At 42.3% G+C, this 12347-nt stretch overlaps 1 protein-coding gene across 1 annotated transcript in view; it reads left to right on the top strand.

Annotated features, from left to right (window-relative positions):
* Nucleotides 1–12347, top strand: part of SERAC1 (serine active site containing 1) — a 171410-nt gene that overhangs the window by 133164 nt on the left and 25899 nt on the right. The window contains exons 12-13 of the mRNA XM_077486271.1: nucleotides 693–831; nucleotides 7898–7998. Of these exons, the coding sequence (XP_077342397.1) occupies nucleotides 693–831; nucleotides 7898–7998 (240 nt within the window). The remainder of the gene's footprint in view (nucleotides 1–692; nucleotides 832–7897; nucleotides 7999–12347) is intronic.

Consider the following 12347-nt stretch of genomic DNA (forward strand, 5'->3'; position numbering starts at 1 on the left):
ACTGCTGTCTAGTGAGTGCAACTATTTGTGATTAAAATCTGCTTTTTCATCTACTACACTCAGATTGGTGCTGCTCTTTTCTTCTTTATGTTTTCATTACCAGAGTAACTTCTGCTCCGTAGCTTGCTGCCTTTCCATTGTTGATCTCCAGATTGTCACTATTCCTGAGGTTACCACCCAGGACATATGGACTTTTACCTTGGACTATTCACATCAATAAGTCTTTATGTCATTTTTTTTTTAAAACAAGAACATCTTTATGTCATTTTTAAATGATTTTAATGTTCAGAACTATCAACATCATCCCCTCACCATTTCCCCCACTTCCTAGCAATAGCATATATTTAATTAATGTGTATGGTTAAAAAGTTCACTTGCCTATTTCACAGTGATGGTAAACCTTGGCACCCCAGATGTTTTGGAACTACATTTCCCATGATGCTCATGCACTCTGCAGTGTAGTTGAGCATCATGGGAAATGTAGTTACAAAACATCTAAGGTGCCAAGGTTCACCATCACTGCTATATCAGTATCCCTGCTTACACCTGGGAGTGCCTTAGAGTGACAAATATTTTTGATAAACTTTGTAAGTTAACCTCTAGAGCTGTCAAATTGTTCCAAATTATGTTAAGAAATCTGTTAAAATAACGTTTTCATGCTCTTATTTTTTTCTTAAAAATGCTATGTTTAGTCAGCCAGTAAAAGCAGATGTCCTGTTTGTCCATGGTTTGTTGGGAGCAGCATTCAAAACTTGGCGTCAACAAGACCGGGATCAGCCACTGGATGAGAGCACTTCCCAGGAAGATGACTATACAGAATGTTGGCCAAAGGTGGCATTTGAATTTTCCTCTTCCATCTGCACATAAACTTTGTGGTTACAGTATTTCTCATAAAGAAGCTAATCTACAAGAATAGAAAAAAAAAATATTTGTTGGCCCAACCATCTCCACATTTAAAATTACAAGCTTAAATAATTACATGAAACATTAGATGCGAGATGTAAATGATACTGCAGACCCTGGCTTCTGGCCAGTTCAATTTGTTGTCAACATTTCGGTGAAAGCCTAGGTATTGAAATCTTGCTAAAACATGCTTCTACTTAGCCGGAAGCTGTAGTGAGTATCTTTTGTTTTTAAGAGCTAATTTCTCTCTCTCTATATTTTTTTTTTTTTGCAATGTTAAATAGGGGGAGCTAATAAATAGAGTTTAATGCAATTTTTGGGTAAGGTTCACATTAAATGTGAATAGAAACTTCACTTAGGTTTCAGAGAGTAAAGAAAATTTGTTGTGATAAATTAGCTTCCCAAAAGCTCACTCTGTTGATGTGCGTTCTAGAAATGTGTAGACAAATACTGTCACCTATAGAAAAGGATATGTTGGAGCTTAAAGTAGGGGGCAAAGATCACAGGGGTTTGTTTGGCTATCACACTAGCACAAAACTGTAATCCCTTTAATTTTATTTGGGTTTCTAACACTGGCCATAAGCAGAATTTTCTCCAAGTTGAGATACAGTTAGGTCTATAAATATTTGGACACAGGTACAATTTTCAATCTTTTGGCTCTGTATTCCATAGTTACATAGTTAGTCAGGTTGAAAAAAGACACAAGTCCATCCAGTTCAACCACAAAAATAAAAAATAAAAAAATATATATATATATAATAAATATCATACCAGCCCATATACCCACAGTTGATCCAGAGGAAGGCAAAAAACCCCAGCAGAGCATGATCCAATTTGCTAAAGCAGGGGAAAAAATTCCTTCCTGATCCCCCGAGAGGCAATCGGATTTTCCCCAGATCAACTTTACCTATAAATGTTAGTACCCAGTTATATTATGTACACTTAGGAAATAATCCAGGCCTTTCTTAAAGCAATCCACTGAGCTGGCCAGAACCACCTCTGCAGGGAGTCTATTACACATTTTCACAGCTCTTACTGTGAAGAAACCTTTCCGTATTTGGAGATGAAATCTCTTTTCCTCTAGACGTAAAGAGTGCCCCCTTGTCCTCTTTGTTCACTGTAAAGTGAATAACTCGACACCGAGTTCCCTATATGGACCCCTTATATATTTGTACATGTTGATCATATCCCCCCTTAATCTCCTCTTATCAAGAGTGAATAAATTCAATTCCTCTAATCTTTCCTCATAGCTGAGCTCCTCCATGCCTCTTATCAGTTTGGTTGCCCTTCTCTGCACTTTCTCCAGTTCACCGATATCCTTTTTGAGAACTGGTGCCCAAAACTGAACTGCATATTCCAGATGAGGTCTTACTAATGATTTAAACAGGGGCAAAATGATATCTCTCTCTCTGGAGTACATACCTCTCTTAATACAGGAAAGGACTTTGCTCGCTTTGGAAACCGCAGCTTGGCATTGCATGCTATTATTGAGCTTATGATCTACCAAAACCCCCAGATCCTTCTCCACTATGGATTCCCCCAGTTGTACTCCCCATAGCATGTATGATGCATGCATATTCTTAGCCCCCAAGTACATAACTTTACATTTCTCAACACCTCATCTGCCACATAGTCGCCCAAGTAGACAGAGCATTGAGGTCGGCTTGTAAATTGGAGACATCGTGTAAGGACGTTATTCCACTGCATAGCTTGGTGTCATCTGCAAACACGGAAATGTTACTTTTGATCCCAGACCCAATATCATTTATAAAGATATTAAAAAGTAAGGGTCCCAACACTGAACCTTGGGGTACACCACTGATAACCTTAGACCATTCAGAGTAAGAATCATTAACCACGACTCTCTGAATTCTGTCTTTTAGCCAGTTTTCTATCCATTTACAAACTGATATTTCCAAACCTGTAGACTTTACCTTACACATGAGCCGTGTGCGGAACTTTATCGAACGCCTTTGCAAAATCCAAATATATCACGTGCACCGTCACCCCTCTGTCCAAGGTTTTACTTACCACCTCATAAAAAGAAATCAGGTTTGTCTGACAACTTCTGTCTTTCATAAATCCATGCTGTCTGTTGCTCAAAATATTTTTTTCCTGAAAGAACTCGTCTATGTGGTCCTTTATTAATCCCTCCAGTATCTTCCCAACTATAGAAGTTAAACTAACAGGTCTATAATTACTTGGTAAAGACTTTGTTCCCTTTTTAAATATAGGCACCACATTGGCCCTGCGCCAATCCAGCGGTACTATTCCTGTCATTAATGAGTCCCTAAAAATTAGATACAATGGCTTTGAAATTACAGAGCTCAATTCTTTTAGGATCCGTGGGTGAATGCCATCAGGTCCAGGTGCTTTATCCACCTTTATTCTGTCCAAATATTTCTGGACCATATCACTTTTGAGCCATTGTGGATTTGGGGCTGCATCAGTACCACCCCCATTATGGATATGAGCTCCCCCATGCTCTTTTGTATACACAGAGCTGAAGAAAGTATTTAATAAGTTAGCCTTCTCTTTGTCCCCAGTCACCCACTCCAGATTATTTTGTAAAGGGCCTACATGCTCAGAATTAACCTTTTTACTATTAATATATTTGAAGAATTTCTTGGGGTTTGCCCTACTATCTTTTGCAATCTGTCTTTCATTTTGAATTTTTGCATCCTTGATTTCCTTTTTACATATTCTGTTATATTCCTTGTAACATTTAAATGACACTAGCGTTCCTTCATTTTTATATTTTTTAAAAGCTCTTTTTTTATAGCTTATTGCTTTTTTAACTTTGGCCGTGAGCCACATCAGTTTTATTTTTAACCTTTTAAACTTATTGCCCATGGGAATATACTTTGTCGTGAGATCACAAACAATCCTTTTGAAGAATTCCCATTTCTGCTCTGTGCCCATTGGTGCCAATATTCTCTCCCAGTCTAAGTCCTGGAGAGCAGCCCTCCAGGACTCTCTTGAAATTAAGTGTTTTTATCTTTCCCGTATGTGATTTTTGCTTACAGTTAACATCAAATGAAATCATGTTATGGTCACTGCTACCCAGATGTTCCTTTATCTGAATATTAGTAATACGTTCTGCATGGTTTGAGATTACCAGGTCCAACAGAGCATCATTCCTAGTTGGGGCCTCAATAAACTGGACCATAAAATTGTCCTGTAATAGGTTTACAAATTTTTTCCCTTTAACTGTCCCAGCAGTGCCATTACCCCAGTCAATTTATGGGTAGTTAAAATCCCCCATTATTATCACTGTCCCAGCCCTTGCAGCCCTTTCTATCTGTGCAAGGAGCTGAGTCTCCACCTCCTCATTAACATTGGGTGGTCTATAACAAACTCCAATGATTAACTTTGAACTCCGCACATCTGTATGCAGTTCCACCCATAATGCCTCAGACTCATCACACTCTCCGTCCACCAGGTCCTCCTTCTCACTCACTTTGAGATCACTTCTCACATACAGACAGACCCCTCCACCTTTCCTTTTTACTCTGTCTTTCTGAAAGAGTGCATAGCCAGGAATATTGATAGCCCAGTCATGTGAGGAATGAAGCCAAGTTTCAGCAATACCGATTACATCATAGCTCTCCTGATGCACCAGAGCTTCCAACTCGCCGATTTTGGTTGGCAGACTTCTCGCATTGGTGAACAAACATTTTAATGTATTAATATATTTTGACCGGTCACATACTATCCTCTTGGGTGTTCCAAGATTACAACTAGGACTTGCTACTATATTTACCTTGGGTTTATGTGCTTTGGTTACCCTACCACTAATGCCCCTAATATTACCCTCTGGAATATGCTCCACGCTGACTATCTCTATCTCTGAACCCTCCCCCCCATCGCCTAGTTTAAAAACCCCTCTAACTAAAACCCCAACCCTAACCCTAACCCCTAACCCTAAACCCTAACCCAACCCTAACCCTAACCCTAACCGCAACCCTAACACCTAACCCCTAACCCCTCTAACTTTTTGGCCATCCTTAATCCCAGCTGATCTGCACCCTCCTCATTTAGGTGCAGTCCGTCCCTTCTATAGTACCGGTTATCGACTGAGAAGTCATCCCAGTCCTCCAGGAACCCAAACCCCTCCTTACTACACCAGCTTTTGAGCCACTTGTTTACTTGCCTAATCTCCCTCTTCCTTTCTGGTGTGGCTCGATGTACTGGTAGTATTCCTGAGAATACTACCTTGGAGGTCCTTTTCCTCAATTTAGCTCCCAAGTCCCTAAAATCATTCTTTAGGACACTCCATCTGCCTCTGACTTTGTCATTGGTGCCAACGTGCACCATGACAGCTGGGTCTTCCCCAGCCCCTCCCAGTAATCTGTCCACCAGATCCGTGATGTGCCGAACCCGAGCGCCCGGCAGACAACATACAGTTCGGCACTTCAGGTTGTTGTTACAGATTGTACTCTCTGTCCTCCTAAGAATTGAGTCCCCTACCACCAGAATCTGTCTTTCCTTTTCATTCGCTCCCCCCCCCCATTCTCACTGGAGGAGTTCTTCTCCTGGCAGCTAGGAGAATGCCTCAGCTCCAGCAGTGCTGGTCCCTGACTGGGATCACCAATGTCACTCAATGGAGTGTACTTATTGGGATGCTCCAGCCCTGGATCGGCCTCCCTGGCACTTGTCCCTCTACCCTTCCTGACTGTCACCCATCTACTCTCTGGTAGTGCCTGCACCTCTTTGTCTCCACCCACCTCTGTGCTGGCCCCTGCCATCACCTGCTGTGTACATTCCTGGCTCTCATTCAGGGTGGAGGGCCCTCTCAGTGCTGACAGTTGCTTCCCCAGATTCAGAACCTGGGCTTCCAGGGAAACAATGTGCTTACATTTTGCACAGCAGTATTCACCCTCGATCCCCTCAGTATAAAATTAAGATGAAACAATCCAGACTTTTAGCTTTATTTCAAGGGGTTGAACATAAATATAGAGTACACATTTTAGGAACTGTAACCATTTTTATACACAGTACCCCTATTTTCAGGGGCTCAAATGTAGTTGGACAAATAAATATAATCATAAATAAAATGTTCATTTTTAATATTTTGTTGAGAATCCTTTACTGTCAATGACTGCCTGAAGTCTGGAACCAATGGACATTACCAAAGACTGGATTTCCTCCTTTCTGATGCTTTGTCAGGCTCTAACTGCAGCTGGCTTCAATTGTTCTTTGTGGGTCTTTCTGCCTTTAGTTTTGCCTTCAGCAAGTGGAATGCATGCTCAATTGGATTGAGATCAGGTGATTGACTCGGGCATTGCAGAATATTTCACTTCTTTTAATTCAAAAGCTCCTGGGATGCTTTTGCAGTGTGTTTTGGATCATTGTCCATCTGTGCTGTGAAGTGCCTTCCAATCAACTTTGCTGCATTTGGCTGAATCCGGGCTGACAGTATATCTCTAAACACTGCAGAATTCACCCAGCTGCTTTTGTCTTCTGTCACATCATCTATAAACACCAATGACCCAGTGCCTCTGTAAGCCATGCATGCCCATGCCATCACACTGCCTCCACCATGTTTTACAGGTGACATTGTGTGCTTTGGATCATGAGCTGTTCCAAGCCTTCTCCACACTTTTTTCTTCCTGTCATTCTGGTACAGATTAATCTTAGTTTCATCTGTCCAAAGAATGCTTTTCCAGAACTGGTCTGGCTTTTTTTAGATGTTTTTTGGCAAAGACTAGTCTGACTTTTCTATTCTTCAGGACTATGAATGGTTTGCACCTTGTGGTGAACGCTCTGTATTTGCTCTTGTGAAGTCTTCTCTTGATTGTAAACTTTAAAAACCATACACCCACCTCCTGGAGAGTGTCCTTCACTTGTCTGGATGTTGTGAACGGGTTTTTCTTTACCATAGGGAGGATCCTGCAATCATCCACCACTGTTGTTTTTCGTGGAAGTCCAGGCCTTTTTATGTTGCTGAGATCACCAGTGAGTTCTTCTTTCCTCAGAATGTACCAAACTGTTGATTTTGCCACTCCTAATGTTGCTGCTATCTCTCTGATAGATTTGTTTAGTTTTTGAAGCCTTACAATGGACTGTTTCACTTGCATGGACAGCCCCTTTCAACGCATGATGTAGGTTCACAACAATAGATTCCAACTTCAAATACCACACTTAGAATCAACTCCAGACCTTTTACCTGCTCAATTGCTGAAGAAATAACGAAGGAGTAGCTCACACCTGGCCATGAAACAGCTTTTGATTCAATTGTCCAATTACTTTTGGCTCTTTGAAAAAGGGGGATGACTAATCTTAAGAGCTGTAATTCCTAAACCCTTCCTCCGATTTGGATGTACATACCCTCAAATTAAACCTGGGAGTGTGCACATTGCCCATATCCTTTATATAAGTATTGCTTTAATATGTTTTGGTAAATACCTGAAAAAGTCTAAAATTGTGCCTGTGTCCAAATATATATGTACCTAACTGTATATTCTCATTTGACTTCCTAATTGTAACTACTTGCAATTTGTAATGAAGCTGATTATATATTTTTTTATCTAATGCTTAGTTAAAATTGTCCAATATTTTGACAGATTTACCTTTTTAATTTTGTTTGGTAGGTGAGATGTTGTGGTACCTATTGTTCTCTATGGCTTTTCCGGGCACTCCCACCTGCTTTCTTTTGCCAGGAGGGGGGTTATGATCTGGGATAAGGCTGCAAAACATGTGTTGGATTGAAAGCAGTGAAGCTCATCGTAAAATGTTTACCTGTACTAACTACAGTGTATTTGAAGGCTTGGGAAATCTAGACTTATGTAGGATACATTGTACAGTGTGATTTTGAGAAAATGTCTGGGCACTTTTAGAGGATCAGTCGTTCATTACTCAGATCTTTTTATTTTTTTACAGTGAAGCTCATTGAAATATTTTTAAATGTTTACTTGTTTTAAAAGCAAGAGTCTGCTCTTTTGCTTTACATTAATGGATACAGTTTGTCTGAAAGGATGTCTTTGTTTATTAGGATTGGCTTGCAGCAGATTCCCCAGCTTTAAGAATTATTTCTGTGGAATATGATACTCATCTAAGTGACTGGAAAGTTAAGTGCCCAGCAGACAGTAACAGGTATTGTCAAAAAGAAAAATATATTTTAATTTTCCATTACATGAGTTAACAAAAAGAATTAGTTAACATGAAAGTTATTTTAGCTATGCTTTTATAGCAGACAGGCGTAATTAAACAAAAAAACTCCATATAGTAATTAAACATTTGCTAAACTTATTTAGGCTGTGCTGTCTTACCTGTATCCTTCCTTATACTGAAGCATTATTATTCCTTGCACATACAGTAAGTGATTCATGACATTGCTGTTGCTACAGTATCCCATCTAACAGTACCTGTACATAGAGGTAGTTGTAAGCTCATTGTTGGTTCCCTTAATGTCCCAGTTCCATAGTGAAAACTGTGTGTAAAAATCAACTTTACATATTTTTACTTTCATTTCTTTGATGCGTTTTTTTCCCGCCAATTGGATGATATTTGTTTACTTTAGGCTGGCCCCAGCTAGTATAAAAAAATAATAATTACAGCCAATTGGCAAATAAGGAATTAGGTGATTGTATCTAGGCAAACTGAACACACTTTTGAATAAAAAGTTGATTTTTATCCCAGAGATTTAACAGATGCTAAATATGGATTGCTGGGGAAAGTTGTGGCATGAGAGGGTGTGACAAAGAGCTTAAACAACAGCCTGTAGACATGGGTACTGTTAGATGGTATAGCAGGAACAAAGGCAAGGTTTTCTTTAAATTTCAGATCTAGCTGACAGTGGAAGGCAGTGGTGGCTGGTTTTCAAAACATTTTGGGTGGCGCAAACAAACTGAAAAATTAAACTGTTAGTAATGCACGGCTGTAAATAGCCATTTATCAGGTGATTATCCCTTTCATGACTAAGCCTATTTTTGACATTTGGTGTTTACAAGCTAAAATCCATATTTTTTGCTAGAAAATTTCTTAGAACCCCCAAACATTATATATATTTTTTTATCAGAGACTAGAGAATAAAACGGCGATTGTTGCAATATTTTATGTCACGCGGTATTTGCGCATCGGTGTTTTTAATGCAACTTTTTGGGAAAAGTGACACTTTCATGAATCAAAAAAAAAACTAAACAATAAAATTAGCCCAATTTTTTTGCATAATGTGAAAGATAATGTTACGCCGAGTAAATAGATACCAAACATGTCACACTTTATAATTGCACGCACTCGTGGAATGACGACAAACTACGGTACCTAAAAATCTCAATAGGCGACGCTTTAAAAAATGTTTCCGGTTACCAGGTTAGAGTTAGAGAGGAGGTCTAGTGCTAGAATTATTGCTCTCACTCTGACGATCGCGGCGATACCTCACATGTGTGATTTGAACACCGTTTACATATGCGAGCGCGACTTCCGTTCGCGTTTTCTTTGCTGTGCTAGCTCGCGGCGACGGGGGGGGGGGGGACGGGCGCTTTAAAAAAAATCGTATTTATTTTATTAATTTTTAAATTAATAAATTGTTTTTAAAAAAAATAATAATAATTTGATCACTTTTATTGCTGTCACAAGGAATGTAAACATCCCTTGTGACAGTAATAGGTTTTGACAGGTACTCTTTATGGAGGGATCGGGGGTCTAAAAGACCTCCAATCCCTCCTTTACACTTCAAAGTATTCAGATCCCCGAAAACTGCGATTCTGAATACTGTATATATTTTTTAATCCGGCGCCATTGGCAGCCGAGTAAACGGAAAGTGATGTCATGACGTCGCTTCCGTGTTTACAATTAGGAGACTAGAATGACGCCGCTTACGGCATCATTCCAGTCCCTCCCTATCCGCTGGAAGTGGCGGATGTGAGATCGGTGCTCCTGATTGAGCGGGAGCACCGGTAAGAGCGGCGGCGGGAGGGGGGACGTCCCCTCCCGCTCCTCCGGCATAACAGCCGAGCGGCTTTTAGCCGCATCGATTGTTATGGCTGGAAAGCCAATTGGTCGCTCAGAAAAACGGTACGGGCATCATCCCGGTACACCCCCGGAAGCCGAGTACGCCCATCTGCGTACGCTCGGCGGCAAGGGGTTAAATATCATTACTGCTAGATAAAACTGTGCCCATCATATGCAGCCTCACTGTGCCCATCAATTGCAGCCCCACTGTGCCCATCAAATGCAGCCTTAGTATTCCCATCAAATGCAGCCACACTGTGCCCATCAATTGCAGCCTCACTGTACCCATCAATGCAGCCTCACTGTGCCCATCAAATGCAGCCTCCCCATGCCCATCAAATGTAGCCTCACGGTGCACATCAATTGCAGCCTCAATGTGCCAATCAATTTCAGCCTCACTGTGCCCATCATATTCAGCCTCACTGTGCCCATCAATTGCAGCCTCATTGTGCCCATCAATTGCAGCCTCACTGTACCCATCAAATGCAGCCCCACTGTGCCCATCAAATGCAGCCTCCCTGTGCCCATCAAATGTAGCCTCACGGTGCACATCAATTGCAGCCTCAATGTGCCAATCAATTTCAGCCTCACTGTGCCCATCATATTCAGCCTCACTGTGCCATCAATTGCAGCCTCATTGTGCCCATCAATTGCAGCCTCACTGTGCCCATCAAATGCAGCCTTACTGTGCCCATCAAATGCAGCCTTACTATGCCCATCAAATGCAGCCTAAAGGTGCCCATCAATTGCAGCCCCACTGTGCCCATCAAATGCAGCCTTAGTGTTCCCATCAAATGCAGCCACAATGTGCCCATCAATTGCAGCCTCACTGTACCCATCAATTTTAGCTTCACTGTGCCCATCATATGCACCCTCACTGTACCCAATCAATTTCAGCCTCACTTTGCCCATCAAATACAGCCTCACTGTGCCCATTAATTGCAGCCTCACTGTGCCCATCAAACGCAGCCTCACTGTGCACAACATTTGCAGCCTCACTGTGCCCATCAATTGTAGCCTCACTGTGTCAATCAATTTCAGCCTCACTGTGCCCATCATATGCAGCCTCACCTTGCCCATCCCTTGCAGCCTTACTGTGGCCATCAAATGCAGTCTCACTGTGTACATCATATCCATCCTAACTGAGCATCAATTGCAGCCTCACTGTGCCAATCAAATGCAGCCTCACTGTGCCCATCAATTGCACCTTCACTGTGCCCTACAATTGCAGCCTCACTGTGCCCATCAATTGTAGCCTCACTGTGCCCATCAATTGCAGCCTTACTGTGCCCATCAAATGCAGCCTCATTATGCCCATCAACTGAAGCCTCACTGTGTCCGTCAAATGCAGCCTTACTGTGCCCGTCAATGCAGCCTCACTGTGCCCATTATGAGGGGCTCCCACCAAGCGTGTGCTTCTTTCCTGGGTCTGTACACCTGCTGGCTGCTGTTCCCATTATGAGGGATTACCACCATCCCTGTGCTGAGTACCTGGGTCTGTACACCTGCTGTGTGCATTATGAGGGGTTCCCACTATCCCTGTGCTGAGTTCCCAGGTCTGTACACCTGCTGTGTGCATTATGAATGGTTCCCACCATCCCTGTGCTTAGTACCCAGATCTGTACACCTGCTGGCTGCTGTGCCCATTATGACGGGTTCTCACCATCCCTATACTGAGTTCTTCTTTACAAGTGTGGTCTCAGATCTGGACATTCTTCTCTAAGAGCCGGTTCACACAAGGGCAACTCGGGATCCAACTTCAGGTCGCCCCAAGTCGCCGCAAGAGAAAATAAATGTTAGTTAATGGAGCCGTCTTAATGTACACGACAGCAGTGGCTCCGACTTTAAAAAAGGTTCCTGTACTACTTCAATCCGACTTCTAGGCGACTTTTACCCATTGATTTCAATGGAAATCGCCTCCAAGTCAGATCTCCATTTATATTGAAGTAACAATGTCGCCTATCTCACAGAATAATCAGCTCTCGAGGGGGAACTCCACGCCAAATTTTAAATAAAAAACTGGCATGGGTTCCCCCTCCATGAGCATACCAGGCCCTTCGGTCTGGTATGGATTTTAAGGGAAACGTAAACATACCAGACCCTTATCAGAGCACGTAGCCCAGCCAGTCAGGAAAGGGGGTGAGGACGAGCGAGCTCCCCCCTCCTGAGCCGTACCAGGTCGCATGCCCTCAACATGTGGGTGCTTTGGGGAAAGGGAGCGCTCTGCGGCCCCCCACCCCAAAGCACCTTGTCTCCATGTTGATGAGGACAAGGGCCTCTTCCCGACAACCCTGGCCATTGTTTGATGGAGTCTGCGGGCGGGGGGGCTTATCGGAATCCGGGAGCCCCCTTTAATAAGGGGGAACCAAGATCCCAGCCCCCCACCCTATGTGAATGAGTATGGGGTACATCATACCCCTACCCATTCACCTGGGGAAAAAGAGCCAATAAAAAAACACACTACACAGATTTTTAAAGTCATTTATTAG

The sequence above is a fragment of the Lithobates pipiens genome, unplaced genomic scaffold (assembly GCF_037356315.1).
Source record: "Lithobates pipiens isolate NorthernLeopardFrog02 unplaced genomic scaffold, aLitPip1_a1.2 Scaffold_18, whole genome shotgun sequence".
Classification (NCBI taxonomy): domain Eukaryota; kingdom Metazoa; phylum Chordata; class Amphibia; order Anura; family Ranidae; genus Lithobates; species Lithobates pipiens.